The following is a 20,877-nucleotide window of genomic DNA, read 5'->3' on the forward strand; positions in this document are numbered from 1 at the left end:
CTGCAGTAAGCAGTTTGCTATGTGTATGTGATTGAGGAATAGCATAGATATTCAACTGTACTTGCATGAAATCTGGTTGTTTTAGTCAGGATTATGCTAAAATATGTTTTCCCCAATTATTTTATTTAAGTTCCATATTAAGAGCCAACCTTCAATTTAGTAAATTCCTGGTTTGTTCCTGTTATTTCCCATAAATTCCTGTTAATTCACACGGAAAGTTTCCAAGTTTGAAAATTCCCAGAGTTTTGCAACACTAGTTACTGTGAGTATTAAGCTCATCTAGATTTACACTAGATGCACCCTGTGTTGCTCGGGGCTGTTTGGTGAGTGTACAGATGCAGAGCACCAGGCAGACAGCTAACACAGAAGGTACTGTCTGGAACACTGGACCCTCAGGCATCTCTACTTTCTGCACCATATACTTCACATTAGAGTTGACTGCTGTGTGAAGTACTACTGGGCGACCCAATTGAGTACTTTATTTCTCTCCACAAACACAAAGTTCTGCTCTCTGAGATAAAATATCAAAGATCTTCTCCAAAAAAGACGGAGGCTAAGGCTAAGAAAGCTGACTGGAACTATGCAGGCTTGTTTTTTAGATGGGAAGTTTTCTTCCAAAAGAACTTTGGATAAAGATACATAGATGATGCTTTTTAGTTCATCGATATTCCTCAGCTCTATGTTATAAATTATCATCCCTTAATATATTCCCATTACTGCAGTAAACTGAGTTTTTAATCTTGCAAAACTAGGTCTAAAAAAAACAGGTAATAGTGAAAGAGATATTTAAGAGTTATGAGGTACTCTCTTACATTCTTCAAAGTGCAGATACGGTAGTTTAATAAACAAAGTAAAGCACCTTTGTGTTCATTTTTAATAACTGAACAACAATCTCACCAATTTGATTTACTCAACTGTTTCTCTTACCCCTCTTCTTGCATGCCTCTTTGATGTCTTCACACATGCGGTTGAACTCAGGGTCCAGCTCGGAAGCAAATATAGCATGGGCTGTGTCCTTCAAACTGCATGCTCTGTGCCTGATCACCTTGTCTGAGAAAGAAGGAAACAGTGGATTATAACTCTGATATTAAAAAAAGAACCAACAGATTTTGTTTTCTGTGGTCAAGTTTGCAAATGAAAGCTCAAAACAGAAGTCCTTTGCAGCAATGGGTTTCAACAAATGGCTTTGCTTTTCGTTTATTTTAGATATATATGACAACAATATTTCCTAGTCATCATTATCTTTGCTCCTGCCAGTAATGCTTGCAGCTTTTGTAGTTTAAGGTTCAAAGCCTGTTCTCCACACCCTATCATGTATGTGAGACAAAGACAGGACAGCAAGCCCTCCCCACTATGCTGTATCTGTGAGAAAAGGGATTGCAGCATTTTCTCACAGATTGAACAAAAGGATAGAGCTGGCTTTGGTGGGAAATTTTAAAGGGGAAAACCTCAAGACATACATGAAAATCTAAATATCAGCACTAATCCCCTTTTGAGTACATAACAGGGATACATGCAATAACAAAAGGTTCGTGTATTTTCAATCTGAGGTATGTTTTCAATGAAAACTCATCCTCTCTTAAGGGCGCACTTCTTGCTTTATTGTAACTTTATACTTTTATCTACTTGGATGTTGCACAGCATCATTAAATCCTCCTGTTTTTCCCTGCTCCTGCATCCACAGAGAGAAAATAAAGACTGAACTGAAGAGGCAGGCTGAGAGCACAGCCACAGTAAACAAGCAGCCTCTCATTATGGCAGGCAGGGGGAGAACAGTTCAGGCAGGAGGTGGCAGAGGGGTCACAATCTGCCAAGCTTCCTTTGTCTAATTGGAAGATGGCTCGCTAATTGCAATGGGGGCAATTTGTGTGTGTCTCTGTGTGCTTGTAGACCAACAGAGTAAGTCTAAGTAAGTCTAAGTGTCTGTCAGAAGAAAGGCTGTCAAAGGCCTGCCAAGACGCTGGGAGCTCATCAGCACCCTAATGCGCCCTGCCCAACCTCCCTATCAAGAACAGACAAGACTGCACTGACATACAACTATGTCTCATGCATTTTCATATTCAAACGGTTGTTCTCGCCATTTCCCTCAAGCAACACAGATTTGTGACATTACGCCTCATTGTTGTGCATTGAGATATCAACCTTCTTAACATAGAGTAATTATTTAGCAAGGTGAGGAGGTAAAAGACAAGGCAGCCAGCCAACATAATTGCTCATAAGGTGCGATAAAGATAGCATGAAGGGCAAGGAGAAAGAGAGCACTGAGGGATAATGAGTTTTTCTTCCCAGCACTTTGTGAGCTGCTATAGAGCTCCCCCAGCAGCAGTATTGTGCAAGGTCTGGGCCATATTCCCTGGGCCTAGCGCTGGGAAATTGAGCTAGAGGCTTCGTTAGTCTTTTTTATTAAACTGCCTAATTACATTTTCACCCTTTAGTGTATCATTTGTACACCCTGCATTCCCACAAATGACCCAGGCCCTCGCCGGCATAGGCAGAGATATGATTTATTCATTTGGGCTAGCAGAAAATTGCTTCCTATTAGTGTGGGGCGGATATGTTCTTGTGCAGGAACAGGAACAGCAAAACACATGAAGAATGAATTGAAATGCAGACAAAAACTGAATGGTCTGGGAAATGCCTTCTGTATGCCCTCAATTAACATAATGACTTTGCTAGTCCTGATATATAAAACATTTTTCTTCTATGAAACAAGCTCTTCTCCCTGTTTTCCTTCTTTTTCCATATCATACATTGTTAATTAATATAAACTATATACAGTACTTCTTTACAGAAGGACTTTCTCCCTGACCTTCATTAAATTATTTGTATGCTGTTGCAAATGAAAGGCCACTTTGTCTCATTTGTGTGTACATGTGTGTCTTTGTGTTCTCCAGGCCTGTATTTGCATTTGAAAAAAGTGCCAAGATGGTAAAGGAAGAATTTCTTTCAAACTGTAACAGGACACAATTACATTTTCATGCGAATGCAGCGCCTTTCTCTGCAAGGATGCATATATTACACTGTGGAAATGCAATTTTTCAGTGTGGGTGGTATAGTTTTTTGTTTCTTTTGGATTTCCCCGTTGAGAAAACCATCTTGTGGTTCTGAGAATTTACTGTCTGGAAGCCTCTTTGACATTATGACTTAAATCTAATTACTTTTTCACACAATGAATGCAACATTAAAAATACAGAAAGACTACAGAAACACATGCCCACACTTATTCAGATGAGCCACATCAACCTATTATCTAGGGACTGTCGTATTACTGCCTCCAAAGACTGAAGCCTTTAATTTGGGGAACAGAAATGCAACAAGTTATTCATAGATTTTCATAAGCGGCTCTAGGGATATGAGAAGATTTTCCTGGGAAAGCTTTTGTACTAACTCGTTCATGCAGCAATAAATGCTAATTTTATTATTTGTATGAAAAAGATAACTTTCTGTGATGCGATTAGCTTTATTAAGAACAAGAACTGCCTGCTATTATGAATTACTGCTCTATTTACTTCTTGAGACAGACAGTCTTTTTGTAAATGCGGTCCAAACTTGTTGAATGTAACACATGTATCTTCTTGTACCCACTGCATCTGTATCTATGTAGTGTTCTTTGTAAAGTGATGACCATGCATGTGTTATTTCCCCCTCACCTCCAGGATCCTTGTCAGGGTTGTACTCTAAAGCATTACTGCAGATGAGGTCGATGTCCACCAGGAAGTCCTTTGCTGTCAGATACTTGTGGGTGTCAATCTTTGTAATAACAGTCGACAGGTCCATAGGCTGCCGAATAACCTCCAGATAGTCTGACACCTGTCACACAAACGTGAAGTACACTTTCACAAAAAGTCCAAATCCAGCTTTGTCAAACTGAGAATGAGATGTCAGCCTTACCTCTTCAATGTCAACTGGTTTGCTAAAGATGTTGAATCGTTTGTCAGTCGCCAGGCGCTTGGTCACATCCCTGAGAAAGAGCCTGAGCTCGCGTAGTGTGTTGTCCTCTTGTTCAGCTAAGCGACTTTGTTCCTCTGTCGACAGGACCCTGGGGCCTGGAGCCTCTGCCACTGGTAGTACCTCTTTACACGTCTCTGTTAAGATACAATGAAAAAAAAGTTTGAAGCAAAAACACAGGAGTACACCAGCTTACTGGAAGTTTCAACCAATCTCCCATCTATTGACAATCTGCGTGTTGTCTCGGAGCAATGAAACACAAAGGCTTCAGGGTTAAAATCACTTCAAACTCAAAACCACACAAACAGCACAATGGTTGGAAGTGAACAACCCAACAAACTCATCTCTGACCCTTGACAGTTTTTTCTTTACATCACCGCAGACAGACCTAAAAATACTGTCTCTAAGAAAACATGTTTTGAGTGTCTTGCAGCTGAATACAATCCAACAGCACTCCTTTCCCTGAAAAGGCTTTTTTAAACTCCACCAGAGAAAAGCCACAAACTAACAGAGTAATGAAGAAAGGCAAGCAGATACCCACTCCTCCTCTCCCAAGGCATCAGTCCTTGCCTAAGGCTACTGCTGACATTGTTAGGATGGATTGAACGCACCCCAGGCCGCCTAGCAATCCAAACCCTAATTCTAATTATGTCTAATAGCGATTGGGCTCTCTCATTGCAATTCCTCTCCCTGCTTCTCAGCAGGCCTCTCAGCTGGAAGCCAGGCTGCTGTCTTACACAGGCAGGGACCCCTGAAGAGCACAGGGTGAGTAAAGCGGGGGACCCCTGCCTTGCATCAATGAGGAAGCTGCATATGAACACTGTGCACCATTTCCATTTAAAAGCTCGGATGGACAGTTCCCTCATATTGAACTGGAACAGAAGGGGTGCACTGAGGAAGAGGGCAATGAAAGTTGAAGGGGTAGAGGCAGGTTTGATCTGTGGGTGAGGGGGTCTGAATTTGATGCGAGAGAGGTGTTGAGGAAAATGCAGACTTCACACTACTAGACCAATAATAGGGTTGTGTGTGCAGCAACAACCTCAATGCAATCTGTAATGCCTACACTATTTCACAATCTAAGGGTCAGAGTCTCACTGCCTCTGAACTGTACATTAGGTATACACACACTGAAGTGTTTGTACACAAAAATACAACATCTGCTTATCTTCCTTTCACTGGATGCAAAAAAAGGTCTGTGGGAAAGAAAGAGCACAGAGCTTGGGGAAACAAAGCAAAAGGTGGACAACACTGCCCTCTAGGACTAACAGCAGAAATGAATCACCACTGTCTCATTCTGCATCTGCACGCCAAAGTGAGAACATAAATTACCTGTATTCCTGAGGCGAGGGGGAGCCCTGGCTGCTTGGACCAGGAGCAGATCAGAGAAAAAGTTCCTCCTGTCCTCTTCTTCTGGAGGGCACAGCGTCACTACTTCCCCGTAGCTCCTCTGGAACATACTTCTCACCTGCATCAAAGACAATCAAGGGGTTGATTAAAAAGAAGTCACCATCATGCATTGTATTGGAACGACTTACTTATATTGTCAGGGGACAGGGTGGAGATTTCAAGAAATATGGTCACTTTTAATTGAATTTCTTGGACGTTACGAAGCCAATTAACTGAAAAATGGTGCCGAGTTGTGTGTTGTGTATTTATTTATTTTATTTCATTACTATTATTATTATTTTTGCTTTATTTTATTATTCATGTATTATTCTATTCTATTTTACTCATTTTAACTTATTTATTTGGAGGAATTATGATGTTGGTTTAATGCATATTTTATCAATTGTACCATTACTATTTGTCTTTCCACATAAAACACATTAAATATATAGTTGAAAAAGAATATAATAATAAGAAGTCACCATTATTATATATTGTTAAGTCTAACAATGAACCTCCTCCTAAAGATAAAAACAGCAGTGAAGATCATGAAGGCGTAAAAGCTGTGGTACCAGAGTTAAATTCATACCGCTAGTACTATCAGAGCTGTAAAACTTTACAGTATGTGAGTATTACAAACCGGTGTGCAGGCTTCCAGGGTTTGATATGATTTAAACACAGCAATTTGTTTTTACAACTGGACTTTGAGATAATCTGTTCTTTATCAATTGAGTACATCTTGTTAATCTACAGAAAAAGCTGGTATGGAGAATTGTTCATTTTTTATGATCAAGTATTTTTAGAAAAACACACAAGCCTTTTTAAGTCTCCTTAAAACCCTTTGAGCATCTATACCATGGTGCTGCAAAGGGCTTAAAAGATCCCACTTCCACATTGGAGCTCAAGGCCACTCCCAATGGGAAGCTCTGTTGCTGACGAAGCACCTACTTTCCACTTTATATCTCCTTCCATCTGTCTTTCACATCGATCCGCTTCCTTACCCCTGCTATGTTTGTTCTCTCTCTCTCTGCATTGCCTTCTGCTCTGTTCTGTTCTTTCGTATCCTCTCTCTGTAGATTTAGCCTCTCTTCTTAGAGCAGGGGAAAGATACCGAAGGATGGAGCTAAACAAGGAAGTCGGTAGGGGTGCTGGATACAAAGTGAATGTAGCACAAAGCAGGTAATGATTTTTACTATTTTTCATCACAATAGAGGCTGCAAGAGTGTTGGCACCAACAGCTGAAGCTTGCTGGTTATAACGTTGGAGGGAGTGTAGAGAGCGCAGTGTACAAAGAAAACTGGACATATCTGGCTGAGTAGAGCTACTAAAAATTAAAATATGGCACCTGCTCTGCTGGTGAGATCAATACTAAACTGGTGAAACTAACAACTTAAAGACAATTGAAGACATTTCTGTTAGACTGCCTAACTCTGCCCCATAACACCATATCTATCTGAATTTTCAGAGGACAAAGTCTCCTCTGTGGCATCAAATTAGCAGAGGGGCAGATGGTAGTAAAACACAGTTTGAGGAAATAACTCTTAATATAGGAAAGCTTTCAGAGGAAATCTTCTTAGTGTTCCAAGAATTTGGAGAAGATCACAAGAAGAGCTGCAAAGGATCTCTAACGAATAGATAACACAGAAAATGCTGATAATGACATTTGGACAATAATATACGAACTGAAGACCAGATGGTACCAACTGAGGCTGAGAGGAGAAGTTCAAACTCACAGGCTGTCTGGTGCAGTGTAAACAGTGAAGCTGAAGAAGGAGAAGCTTAGCCAATGGCAAGGCTTGCATTATACTAGTATCCAAGATACAACCCTACGCTAAGCTATGATCATGAGCTCCAAGTCTTGATCACAAGAATGACGTCACAGATATGAGCAGCTCGGTTTGGCCAACTGAGATGAAGCCATTGGGCAGGCTGTAGGGCTCCCATGATCTAGCCTGGGAATGTCTCAGGATCCCCCCAAAAGGGAATGAAGGATTTGGTTGGGAAGACCAAACAACAGGCTGCCTGCCCTCCTGCTACTGTAGCCACAATAAGAAAGCCATCAGCAAATCAGCACCTCAGCTCTTCTGCTTTTTTTCCCCACTCAGTTTGGGGTTACAATCATTTCCGCCAAGGCACCAGTCTATTTGGATTGGATTGGAGAGTTCATTGTGCCCTCTGTCACTCATTGTATCTGAGCTGCTATTTCTTAACAAAGAACCTTCCTAAAATCTTTGAAAATTATGCTGAACGTGGATACTTAAATCTTGTTCAGCAAAATCACCCAAAAACAAAAGGTCTACATGCATCACATGACAGAGCTTTTGTTGGATGAAATGTCAATGCTGTGCAATATGTAGTCATCCCAACCACTCACCTGCAATGAGTGGACTTTGCATGCCACAGAGTCATGCATGATCATCTTAGCTTTATCTTATGACAATGAATGGGGGGTGCGGACATGGCCAACTGGTTAAGTTGCGCACCCATGTAGCGGGCAGCACAGGGTCGAGTCCAGCCTGCGGTTTCTTTCCCTCTCCCTCTATCAATAAAGGTGTAAAAAGCCCATATATATATATATATATATATATATATACACACATTATTTATTTATTTTTATTTTTTATTATTTATTTAAATGACAACAAATGGGAAATGTCCTAAAATTTCCTAAAAAATGCATGAGACTTTCAGCGATGCTCATATGGAACATGACTGACATTGCAGAGAACACAACTGTTTCAGTTCCAGGTACAGTCTCTTGCAGGCTCACATTAAAACTAATGTAGGTTTTAAAGTCAAGGCTTACAATCCAAATAGGCTTACATACACAAGCTGGTTGTACTTGTTCAAGCACTCACATGTGTATCTTTTATTGGGTCTTTTTGATGAAATGTGTAATTTTGACACACATTTTACAATTTAATAAACAGACTAGAACCGTACATTGTTTCATCTTTATGATCTCAGTGAAGCCAAACCACAGCACAGTGAAAAAATACAGGAATTCTGCACTCTACCGTTTTAAGGTTATTGAGTATTCTTCAGTATTCAGTCATCAGATATTGTGATATTTTTGGTTATCTTGGTCCAAGTATTGTGAATCATATCATGAGTCACGTGGTGATTCCCACTCCTACTTGGCCCAGTTTTACAGTATCACATCACTGGAACCAAATTATCCAGGCACCAATAATCTAGTTCTTTAGGTAAAACTGTTTTAATGCAAGAATTTACATTAAATCCTGTCGTTACACTTGACATGCTTCAAAACCCACATCTCAAAAAAAAGTGTTGCTATCAGTCACTTACTGAATCTAATTTACTCTTGCTGCTACATGTTCTAGCAATTTCCTTTCGTCCCCCCTGCAAGAATGAATTCAATCTCAGCAGAGTGAACGGCTGTTAAGGGAGGGAGGCTGTGTAGTTGGACCCCAGCCTGCAGTGTCAGTTTTTGGCTGGATAGGGATGCTGCCTGTTCCCCGTTGGGGTTTGGAGCTGAAACAGCAGCTGTCACTGTGTTCTCTGTGCCAGAGAGTAGAGCAACACTCTCAGAGAGCGCCAAATCACTTAAAGCACCACAGACTGCAGCATGGTCATGCCTGAAAATTAAAACCCAAACTCCTCAAACCTTGCTGAGGGGAGCTACTGGGCATCCTTTGGGACAAGCAATCGGCAATGTTATTTGATAAAACAAACAATTCAAGCAAGTGGGGCCAATTACAAAACAAGAACAAACAGTTTAAAAAAGTAAACAGCCTGTGCAAAATTTTACTCACTCAGCAAATAACACTCTCTCACCTGGGGCACCGTTTCTGTGGAACAAACTATTCAAGGTTCCACTTCAAGACTTCCACTCAAAATCTGCATCCTCATAGAAAATCACAAGCAGCAGTAGTTGAGTGGTTTCTCTGTCTATCCTCCATATTTTGAGTTTTTGGTGAATTAGCCTCTGAATTAAACTATAGTGATCATTTCTGGACAATGCAACAGCTGTGTTCTGTTCTCCATGCTAAGGGTCATCTCAGTATGGTAATGAAAACCAACTTGCATGCACTTGTATCCTGCCGAGGCTAAAAGGGTGGCTTCATTAATTAAGATATCTATAGTTTAGAATAGAATAGAATAGAATAGAATAGAATAGAATAGAATAGAATAGAATAGAATAGAAGGTACTCTATTAATACCTGAAGGGAAATTCAGGTGTCTGGCAGATACAATTATAAAAATCACATACAACAAGTAATTCAGGTGTTTGTCAGCTCATCTTCCATTGGCTAGAGAGTTATGAAGCCTAATGGCTATGGGGATGAATGATTTTCTGTATCTCTCAGTCCTGCAGTGCAGAGAGATGAGCCGTCCACTGCCGCTGTTTCTCTGGTCCACAAAGAAGTTGTGAAGTGGATGATCTGTGTAATTTAGAATGGCCTCTAGCTTCTTCTGTGTGCATCTCTCCACCACAGGCCCTAGTGAGTCCAACCTGGTTCCAATCACAGTGCCAGCTCTTTTCACGAGTTTGTCCAGTCGCCTTGCATCCTCGTGTTTCATACTATATTTATTTTTTTACTCATGTGACAACAATTTACTCCCAAACAGAGTCACTAAAATGTGAAATTACCCACATTAACAGGAACCTTGTAAAAGCAAAATATGACCTTAAGCATTAAATGGGTCCAGATGTAGACACAGAAGGAATCACTCTTAAACTCATATACAGAGTAACTGATGCACTAAAGATTGGCACGGTTGTGAATATGTATTCATTTTATCTTCAGCAGTGAGCATGCCAAGAACAAAAGTCCTTAAAGTATTAAGTATTTGTTCCAGAGTAAATATTGCAGCAACTGGTCAGCTGTTTATCACAGGGCTGAGGCAATAATGTTAATCTTTTGGTCTGCTGCTTATACCAGGCATTACCATAACCAGTGAAGGAACAAAACAGAGGCACAGTGTGCCTCACAGGCTTAATGACTTGATTTCAAATTTCACTTTAAAACTGGAGAAATTAACTTTTTGTGAAAAAGTTGAGAAAGAAACTGATTAACAAGTGCAATGATGCAACCCAACTGCAAAACAGTCCTGCTACATGCCACAATATGAGACACCACACTGACAAAAGGCAGCATGGCCTGAGGACAGTCTCGGTATTGTCATGCTGACTTCATGTTGAATTTAGCACACCATTAGTCTCATCAGGTGTGCTCCAATTTCCAGGTTTTATTACTTTCTGTTCAATGACCAATGCAAATGTTATTTCCCCCAAACAAACAAATATAAAAACGAAAAAAGCAGGTAATCTTCCATTCCTACATGGTTACTAACTCAATATGTAATAAAGACAACTCTAGCTTGAAAAACTCATTGGTTGTGATTACTTCCATTTTCATTATTAAACCCTGAATGCAGCATGTGAAATAACAAACATGGTGAAGTTAAGGGATGTAAAAAGCCTTAGGACAAAGAAAGCAGGGTACTTATGTTTAAACAAAGAAGGGAAACAATGGCAGGACAACAAAGATAAGAAAAGAAAAGTGGCAAATAGACCTGCATAGCTTCTATAAAAGCTCAATGCTTTAAACAGCACAAATGCTTCGGCCTTAATGAAACCACTACAGAGAGAGAATCTTCCCAAGAGTCTGTTTCCCTGGAGTGAGGCCAGTGTGAAGGCTTCGCCAAAACAGCAGCCACACACACACACTGAGAAAAAAGCTGCACTGTCTGCACAGGAATATTGATGTTGTGTGCATCCCAGGGTGAAGCCATGGGGCTGCCAACCCCTGGACCTAATTAAAGCACTTCTGTTGCCTGAATTGAGCGGACCCACCTCCTTATTTTCTTTTCAAATTCTTTTTTTCTCATCCAATTTTCTCTGTTTCCCCTGAAAAGCTCCCTTACTGTCCAACCCACAGCAGGCGGTGTGGCTCTGCTTTGGCTTTCAGAAAGAGAATAAGAGTAAAAAGAAGGATGAAGGACTAAGGCAAGGGACGCCCATGGAGAAAAGGTGGTTAGTGGGATAAATGACAGGAAAGGGGGGATGGAACCAGAGCAGATAAAAACTCTGTGGGAGCTGGTGACTTTGACTGTGAAGCCCTGCATGTGTCTGCACTTTTTTCTAAGTATGAAAGAAGGACATAAACCCTTTAAAGCTCCAATACCAAAAAAAAGACACAAGGTTAACACTCTTGTTTCTCACATAATGAAATACACAGCGATACTTATCCACAGAAAGAAACTCGTGGCGGGCCTCCAGCTGAACCTGGAAATGTCAAATCAGGTGTGAACTCTGTGTTCTTACCTCATCTGACAGCTGTGAGTAGTGGGATTCAGCTGTGGCGAGAATAAGGACAGGGCTGAAGGAGGGCACATCCTGCAGCAAGGTGAAAAAGGTGCTCTTCACAGTGTCACTCACTGTCTCCCACCACTCGGAGACGTGCGGCATAAACACCACACTGGGCACGCTGCGGCGGGCCTCACGGAAAACCTACAAGTCACATAAAAGGGACAAGCCGGTCAAGATCAAATAAAACGATGTGGCCTACTCTCTCTCAACTTTATTCACCAGACAAACCAATAGCCTTGTGAGGATCTGCTTTCACGTGGCTATTCCGGTGCATGCGTTACCTGAGCACAGGACTCCTCCGGCGTCTTAGCGCTGATGGAGTACAGGGTGGGTAAATCCAGGCGGTGCACTGGCAGCTTGTCCAGGTGGTGCAGCAAGGCAGGGGCCAAATGGGAACTCTGTCCTGAGCCGGGGGCGCCAGCCAGCAGGAGACGAGGCCGATATGCTGTGGGCTGTTGGAGGGCAGATCTAAAGGCAGAAGGGAGTTCAAAGTTAGCATAACCCAGTGGACTCACTTACCGGCAGTTATACGGTCAATGATACAACAGACACTCAGATTTGTTTATCTGCTTCAATCTGCTTAGGTTGATGCTAAAAGCTAAAACCATGCACTTACTTTAATAATGCATTTTTATATAACTAGCAGTGGTCGGCCTTTCAACCTAAGCAAGATTAAGAGAATATGAGCAACTCGACTATTAAGACTTTTGTGTTTTTCAGTCGAGGAAAAGCAGCTCTTTAAAGTTTCAAGTTAATTGGTTAAATAAAGGTTCACAGAAGATTGTTTCAGTTATGCAAACCTCTAGCTTCCAGTCTATATTGTAGATGCTTTAACTTGTGTTTGTCTTATTTAAGTACAAGGCAATATGCCTGGAGAAAGGGTTTTGAGTGAGCAGTGAAATGCCATTTTCAGGGGTCTTTCTGCACTTCTGTTGCAGTCTATGAAAAAGTCTCCTCCCTCATTCTGCCCTTATATCACTCTCTGATATGTTAAGTGTTCAAAATTTGAGAATTATGTTAGGTTCTGTTGAGGCCCATTTATTTTTGATTCTAAGATTGTATGATTGGCAGATGAATCCTGGCTTTGAAAGCACTCTGACAAAAGCAGAGCAGACAGGCATTCAAGTCTAATGTGGTTTATTGGCAACATAATACAGTTATCAATCCTCTTGCATTAAAAGCTTTTCTTTTTCTTTCCTATTCAACATGCCACTGAAGAAATACATGGTCTCTACTTTTCAAGCATTTTGGAAGTAAGACTTGAAACGGGGGAGAATAAAAACTCGTTAAGAGGTAGATTTCTTAGTAACTTCAAATCCACACATCTGCTTTCCTTTCTTTTTTTTATTAATGAAGCAGCTAATGTACTTCAAATTTCAGAACTGTCGTTACGCTGTTAAATTTTATTTACATGTCCTCCTCCAATGAAACATGTGTGTTAACAGGGAAGGGCTCACTACATTTTATCCTGTAGAGCTCTGTATTGCTATGATGCGATTTTTTCTTTAAGTCTCTCTTTGTAACAATTCATTACTTGGATGTGGGAATAAAACAGCATACACAAGACAGGATCCAGGCTGCGATGGATGCGGAGAACCCGCTTGGAGACAGAGAAGTGCACAGCGCAGGAGAAGGAGAACAGAGCGCAGAATAAAAGGACCAGTTGAGGGGCATGCACCCTCGTTGTCTGATATGTTCAATGAGATCCTTGATTTTAGTGAGGTTAGTACACAGTCAGAGCCATTTATTATCCATTTAAAACTTTTATGAACTCACAAAGAGAAATGGAGGAAGGGTCTGTGCGTTGCAGAGGAGGAGGGCTGACTCTTTGGGGATGCAGTAGGCTGGACTTCATAGATGGAAGAAGAGCCTTCCTCATTGTCGTTGTCGCTGTACATGTCCTCTTCAAGCAGTTGATTGTCACCGCCTAGCACAGAGAGAAACACTTTTAATACAGCCCCAGGTTCTGAGAGTAACTGAACATCATGGTGTCAAATTCACTTAAAAGTTTGTTTCTGCAAAGTTTAACTCTCTAAGCAGCCCTCTAACTGACATTAATTCAGTCATTTCACCAAAATGTGTGAATAAAAAGGAGAGTTTCCTTATTGAGGGAGATGTAATGGGCATTTTAAGTGATACAGCACCCTTGGAACTCATGCCATTACTGGGTGCGAAGAAGCACAACTCTTTGAAAGCCATTTCCCACTGGTCAAGTGCTACATTGGGGCTAATCTGCTGCAAACTCTCATTTGTTGACTGCAGTGGGAGTGAAGTTATTGAAGTGCAGGCAGGATGATTTGTTAGCCAATCTCTGTGCTATCCCCTCTGCTTCCTCAGGGGGGATGTTTAACCACAGTGTATTTTCAGTGTTGGGTGGTATAAAGCACTTTGATAATAAGATTTGGGATACAAGATCAAATACTACAAAATACCAACAGGGGACACACACTAAAAATCAAAACAGGCGGCAAGGGAGAAATGAGCAACAGTCATTTAACACCATGGTCTCAGAATCCTACCATGTGTGTTGTCCCTGTCAGCACACTGAGCATGGGGGAAGACACGGAGCAGAGCTTTCAGCACCAAGGAGAAGGAGCTGGCCAACAGGGGCCTGAGGGCGGGGGATAGGGCTCGGCCCGGTGGAGCCAGGGCCCTCTGGGAGGCTGGGACGATGGTCCTCATAGCCTTGCTGAAGTCGCCAGGCCCCAGGACGATGGAGGTGATATCCAGCTTCAGTTTAACACTGCTGCCGTAGATCTGGGGGTAGTGGCGGCGCAACGCAACCAAGGCTGCCTCTGTGCAAAGTGCTTTGATGTCAGCACCGCAGTAGCCTGTGAATAAGCAAGAAACAATAAGACTAATATGTCTGGTTGTCATTTTAGATACTCTTAATGAAAACCAACGCAAGGCTAGGAGAATCAAAAACATGTTTACTCAGAAATGTGTTCACTATGCTTTTCATGTTTCATGTTACTTAACACTTACAAAGCAAATACAGCAAATATTAGCTAGTATTCAAACATGTTTATTTACATTTTTTAATTCTTTCATGCTTTCATGTAGGTGTAGATGAGGAAACTCAGTGATGGTATGAGTGAGTGAAAGACATTAATTGTGTACCTGGAATGGTTGTGTTGGGTCTTGCAGTTGCATGGTGTGGATGTGGGGGCTTTGAGAACATACCACATGTGTGTCAAGTATTTCACTAGTTGGTGTCTAGTTGTGGTTTGTTTGTTGTTGTCTGTTTGTTGATGTTTGTTTGTCTTTTAAAACTGATGTCTGCATCTTTTATTATTTTCTCTTCTGAAAAAAAACAGAAAACAGACACTTCTCTTACCGACACATTTTTCTGCAAGTTCCTCGACAAATGGCTCGGCCAACTTGGGATTCCAGTCCCTTGTGTGAATCTCAAGGATGTGCTTTCTGGCCTAAATAGAGATTTGAGATGGACAATGGTAAAGAGACAAAATAAAACCAGTGAAGCAGAGTAAACAGTTAACGGAGCACAAGTCATGTGTAGGCTAAAAAGATGTTAAACAGGTCCAACCGCCACAGTGACTGTGTTCTGTTTTCATCTGTCAAATGGTATGATGCATGAGATTACTTAATAAAAAACACAAAGCATGAAAATGATAGCAAAGATCAGACTATAAATACCATCCCAGCATGTGTGAATCACATTTACTTTATCTAGAACTGACAACAGCAACTGAAAGATCAAAATGAAATCAAGTGCAAGAGTGTCCTGATCTGAGGTGCTTGCTAACACTTAATGTATTGCATCGACTCCCTGGGACTCAGCTCTGTTGAGCAGACGTTAAGAACAAAGTGCTCTTTGTCATGAATCAAAGGCAACAGGTTGCATCATCTTTCATCACTATTTTCTTTTCTATTCCTACAGACACAACTGGGACACATTTCATTTAGGTTTCCAGCAAGGGCAATACCAGGAGGAAGCTGAACTTAGATGTGATGATTTTATTTGCAGAAGAGAACCGGTTCCAGTCCCAGCAGAGCTCAATACAAGTAGTAGTATGCTCAGCTCAACTGGCAAAGGCCAGCAGATTAGACCTTAATTACCAGTGATCTTCCTGTGTGGACAAACAATGCTCAGCAGCCCATTAAGCAGGACAGATAGGTAGATTAGTTATCTACACTGACCTGATTACCTGAAGCACTAACACTTTCAGAACATGTAAGATTTGTTTGTGTTTACCAGAAAAGAAGACAAGTCTTAAATATATCAAAGTCATCATACTGCAAAACAATAACTCTTCCAAAAGAAATGTGTAATTTTCCAGAAATCTTACAAGCATCTGCTTTACTACTCGCATGGTGGGTAAAAACATCCCACAGCCAGGGAAAAGAACGCTGATTAGACTTAATAGCCAGAGGGCTGCATGAACTAATTTCTTGGCTGGGCTCTTATGAGTAAAACACAAATTACTGCTGGATTGAATTGTGTCTCCAGCTGGGTGTGCATGTGGGTACAGCACTGCATATACTGTAATTGCTTTTCGCCCTGAATACTGCACTCTGTTATTTCACAGTCGGGCAGGACACAGATTCTTTTGTATATGTTGGACTTCGGTATAAAATGTAAGCAACTGTAAAGATATGTATGCTATTCTGGGACAGTCCTTTTTTCAATGTCCTGTGGGGAAAGACAGAATTTATATTTATTCAAATGTGCATCCTGCTCAGAAAGCAGCTATTAGGACAGTCATGGAAGAAAACAGAAACACCCAGTAAGAGGGAATGGATTAAAGATATGGCTCAATAGATGTCTTCGACCAAAGAAATTTAAAATTAGGGATGTTCACAATTAATCGACTATCGAACGTACTCAAGCATATTTTTTTGTTTCCATTGTATATCACATGGAACAAACATCATGTGGTCTTATATTTTGTTCAGCTATCAGGGAGGTGTTTTAAGTTTAAAGCATGTTTCAATGTGAATCAGCTGACAACAGGTGTTGCGTTGAGACGCTCAGCTGGGGGCTGTGGCTGAGTGACAGGTCTCCAGGAGCGCTTTTTTTCTCCGCCGCCGGACTGATTATGACCCGGTTGCGCTCCCCGCTGACACCTGACCGTGTTCACATGCTTATTTTTCTCAATAAGAACGAGTAGACAGAAAACTGGGCACTGTGAGTCTAAAACATGTCTCTGTTCAGTTCCCTTGTTGTAGTCCGAGCCTTCACTTTACCTGACTGTATGTCCGCTGAGATCATGAGCCTGCTCCACATGTTGATATTCAGCCTGTTTAACGTTTTGAACGTCTCAATACGATCCATAGCTGTTCAATACTATCAGTAACATACATTGTGTCGTGAAGGAAATTTTGATTCAGGGGAAAAAATGTATTTGGCTTTGTTTTTGACGTGGAAAACATTATGTTCAATAATTGATTGTTAACATTTCCAAAGATCGATCACTGAAAATACTTGAAATGTACGTCCCTATTTAAAATATAATGAAAACAAAAACCAGATCGTTAAAAACATATATGTATGCTATCTTGTACATTCAAGCATTAAAGGTCAAGTCTCCTCTTCAAATAAACGTCTACAGAAAATCAATGTGCAGTGAAGACCAGACCTTGCGATGCTAGTGTTTATCACCAGCTGTCCGATGCATACAAAATTGATGCTTCTCACCGTCTTGTCTGGCAGGTTAAACAGAAACTCCCGGTCAAAGCGTCCAGGTCTCCTGAGTGCTGGGTCAATAGAGTCAAGTCTGTTTGTAGCACCAATGACCACTATCTCCCCACGACTGTCCAAGCCATCCATCAAAGCCAGCAGAGTGGACACAATAGAACTGGACAGGGGGAAGATGATGTACATTTCAATTTAATATTCCGCTGTACATTATCTTTTACCAGAAAACACCATTCAGGACAATCCTGCTTTATTACAAGATATCTTCATAAGAACTAAATCCAATCTAAATGTAGAAGCCACACACATTGAATAACATACATGCACATACTGTAGGTGTATTTATATACATTAGGAACCAAAAATATTTTGGGGAGTGTTTGATGAATATGATACAACTACTGATTTAGTCGTGACAAAATAAACAAGACCTCATTCCTGCAAACAGTACAAAGACCTGTTCTTATAATTTATGAACAGAACAGTGTGGGGCGAAAATAGACTATTTTATTTGTGTGTAAACTAGAGCTCCATGCAAGTATTTACACAGCATGGCAGAGAGAACAGGATATAAAGCATAAGAACCTTTTTTGAATAAGATTTGGTCCAAAACTGTAATCTCACATTTCACAGTTACAAAGATTCCAATATCTAGACGGCAGCCATTCACACCAGGATCAACTGCAAGCTGTGTTTGCATAACAGGATATTTCCTCACCTTCAGTTTATATTGAAATGGTCCAAATCACAAATGCAATTGCAGCAATTTCCAGCCTCCAGTGTTATGGCTGCTCAAAGCCCAATAAACAAAGTACTATGAAGTGTCCCTAATATGAATGATCTATATCTATCTCACTAACAACTTAAGTCAAGGTTGGTTCACAAATAACAGGCATCTATGCTTTGTGCTTCCTACTGTATTTCTCTGTTTGTCTACACTGCTCTTATCTGAGGCATGTCTGTCCTTCCTGAAACCCCTCCACTGTTTCTGTTTGCTAGTTTCCATCCCGTATTTTTTGTATTTCAAAGAAGGGGTTGAGAGAGTTTTCACCCTAAAAGAATCAGGGGGAAAATGTTTTCTTAAGGCATTTTTCGACCGCAGGAACTTTGCCCCGGAGCTAGGGACTTTACCCCTAAACTACATGTGTTTCGACCGGAGGAACCAGGGTCTAAATTTAGTTCATGGATATATAATCTCCCCCCTGAAAAGCCCTTGCTTGAGGGGTAGTACTTTTCAAAGGTCCTGGGACTTTCAGTTGAACGTAACGGTGTTTGTCGAGTTTACAGTTGTTGAAACACAGAGGGAGTTCCTGGGAATGCATACTAGTTTAGTTTTTATTAAGATTTCAAATTTTATTTAATATAATTTTTGATTTCCATATGTCACTGGCCTGATTTGCAAAATCTACCTGGGACTTCAGCTCGCGGTTGAAACGCAGACAACAATGGGGGCACAGGAACTTTTTAGTTCCGGGGAAAGTAGTTCTGGGGGCTAAAACACCCCAGAACTCTTGGTCGAAATGCACCTTTATGTTGTTTACCCTTCAATAAACCACATTAGCCTCACCTGTGTATTTGGTCTTGCCTGCTGGAACGAACAGGAGCCAAACCATCGATCTCATCAAAGAAAATAATGGACGGCCTCATCAGGTAAGCCTGAGTCGAAGAAAACACAAAACCAAAACATCACACTTGTTGGAATATATATTCAAATGACTAGGTTTACCTAAATACAAGACATACGTTTACTTAAAAAATGCTAAGCAACAAATTAATATTCAAGCGATAAAAGCTATCAACCATACACAGAAACCCTAAAATATTGTTCTATGGTGCACCACGATATCATTCAAATACTGTCTTTCATCTCAAAGTGCTGCCTCTGTTCATCACCTGGTCAAAGAGCAGGCGGAGCTGACGTTCTGATTCACCGACCCACTTGCTGAGACAGTCGGCTCCTTTCCTCATGAAGAAAGAAACCTTCCTGTCTCCGTGGCTACACTCATTAGCAAGTGCCCGAGCTACCAGCGTCTTTCCTGTCCCTGGCGGGCCGTAGAACAAACACCCCCTGAAGGAGACGGGAGAAGAGGTGTAGCGATGATTACGTGATGAACATTTTAAATGTATTCATCTGTAATTGGACTAACACTAACATAAGAAAGAAACCATGAAAGTGGATGGTACATCTGTTAAAATAGAAAATACAATAAATACTACAAAACTCAACCAATTTAGTCACCCTCTTAACCTGCTAATGTTGGCTTTTCTCACCTGGGAGGTTGAATCTTGAATTTCTCAAAGATCTCAGGGTAAAGCAGCGGGAACACAACCATCTCCTTTAGTGACTGAATGTGATTACTGAGGCCACCAATACTGTCGAACTTCACCTGTTGAGAAAACACAATCATGCAGAAAAGTGAAGACTTCACTAAAGGTTTCCATACTAAGAGCTTTTCTTCACTTCCTGCTTCCTGTTTTCTTTTGTGTTTTACTTACCGAGGTGTCAAGGTTCATGGGATCCACATCTGCCAGACTGGCACCTACTTTTGCCCGATCACGCAGCACACCACTGGCCAGGTCTTCTGCGGTTAAATTCATGGGCAAACATCTGTAAAAAAAATTGGATTGTGTAAGTTATGATATCCATCTGCATTGTGCAAACACTTAAGGGTAGCACAACAGTTATTATGACAGCCCTCGTACTGATGTGTGTGGTCCTAGATATGCTTTCTTTTATACTTCCATAAAAAATTGAAAGTTACAATCAAATAAAACAGAGGAGGAATAAAGGTAGACAAACAGCTGAGGAAAGATAGTAGAAGCTGTCACCTGTTCCTGGCCCGGGTCATACTCTTGCTTTTTCTCCGCTCAAACCGCTCCTCATCGGAAGACGAGGTGGTGTCACTACTGTGAATGGCATGTTTCTTCACTCTGGAGAAGTGTGACAATCAACATTCAGTGAAAATCCAGCAGAGGCTGATGGAAGGGCTAAAGCCTTTTTATAACCACAGCTCTGAGTTTATTAGTCACTGAAGGAACACATTTAGCATTAGGTCTGAGTGTGATTTCTCACAAATTGCAACCAACCTTATATGGCTTCTTCTTGCAGGGGATCTATGGGTGTCAAACAGTGAGGGGTTGCTCTGTTTTCTGTTCACAGGCTCTGAGAAAGCAAACACAGCCAAACTGTTTTTATACACCAAGCTCTCAAAACAGTTCCAAATGTGATTAAAGTGGTGGCTCATCATTCAGTAAATAATGCTCTTTGAGCAGCCAAAGACGATGTTATTATAAAGTACAAAGTGAGTAAATATAAAAGAATAATTCCAAAATTTACCAATAGGTGGTGCTTCATATCTCTGCACAGTCTTTCTCTGCCTCAAGTTGTAAGGCCTGTCATTTTCCTCTCCTGCCTCTTCCACTTCATCCCCTTCATCATCTTCATCGTCATCTTCTGCTTCCTCCTCCTCTTCCTCCCCGTGAGAATCTGTAAATTCATTAGCGTGTTTTTCAATCGTCAGATAGGAGTTCAACCAAGCCTAAGCTT

The 20,877-nt window shown here is 41.0% G+C and overlaps 1 protein-coding gene across 3 annotated transcripts in view; it reads right to left on the reverse strand.

Moving 5' to 3' along the window:
• The window catches only part of atad2b (ATPase family AAA domain containing 2B), a 66,910-nt gene that overhangs the window by 40,688 nt on the left and 5,345 nt on the right, over positions 1-20,877 (reverse strand). For 2 of the 3 annotated variants that reach the window (XM_034699329.1, XM_034699330.1), the window contains exons 7-23: positions 20,668-20,817; positions 20,418-20,493; positions 20,160-20,261; positions 19,827-19,938; positions 19,602-19,717; positions 19,224-19,398; positions 18,898-18,986; positions 17,331-17,490; positions 15,009-15,099; positions 14,191-14,502; positions 13,448-13,598; positions 11,953-12,139; positions 11,627-11,812; positions 5,278-5,413; positions 3,892-4,085; positions 3,651-3,810; positions 928-1,050 (exon numbers count right to left, since the gene is read on the reverse strand). In XM_034699329.1, coding sequence (XP_034555220.1) covers positions 928-1,050; positions 3,651-3,810; positions 3,892-4,085; positions 5,278-5,413; positions 11,627-11,812; positions 11,953-12,139; positions 13,448-13,598; positions 14,191-14,502; positions 15,009-15,099; positions 17,331-17,490; positions 18,898-18,986; positions 19,224-19,398; positions 19,602-19,717; positions 19,827-19,938; positions 20,160-20,261; positions 20,418-20,493; positions 20,668-20,817 — 2,520 coding nt within the window. Of the gene's footprint in view, positions 1-915; positions 1,051-3,650; positions 3,811-3,891; positions 4,086-5,277; positions 5,414-11,626; positions 11,813-11,952; positions 12,140-13,447; positions 13,599-14,190; positions 14,503-15,008; positions 15,100-17,330; positions 17,491-18,897; positions 18,987-19,223; positions 19,399-19,601; positions 19,718-19,826; positions 19,939-20,159; positions 20,262-20,417; positions 20,494-20,667; positions 20,818-20,877 lie in introns of all 3 variants that reach the window. The other variant, XM_034699328.1, reaches the window with a different exon arrangement.

This window comes from Notolabrus celidotus, chromosome 13 (genome assembly GCF_009762535.1).
Source record: "Notolabrus celidotus isolate fNotCel1 chromosome 13, fNotCel1.pri, whole genome shotgun sequence".
Classification (NCBI taxonomy): domain Eukaryota; kingdom Metazoa; phylum Chordata; class Actinopteri; order Labriformes; family Labridae; genus Notolabrus; species Notolabrus celidotus.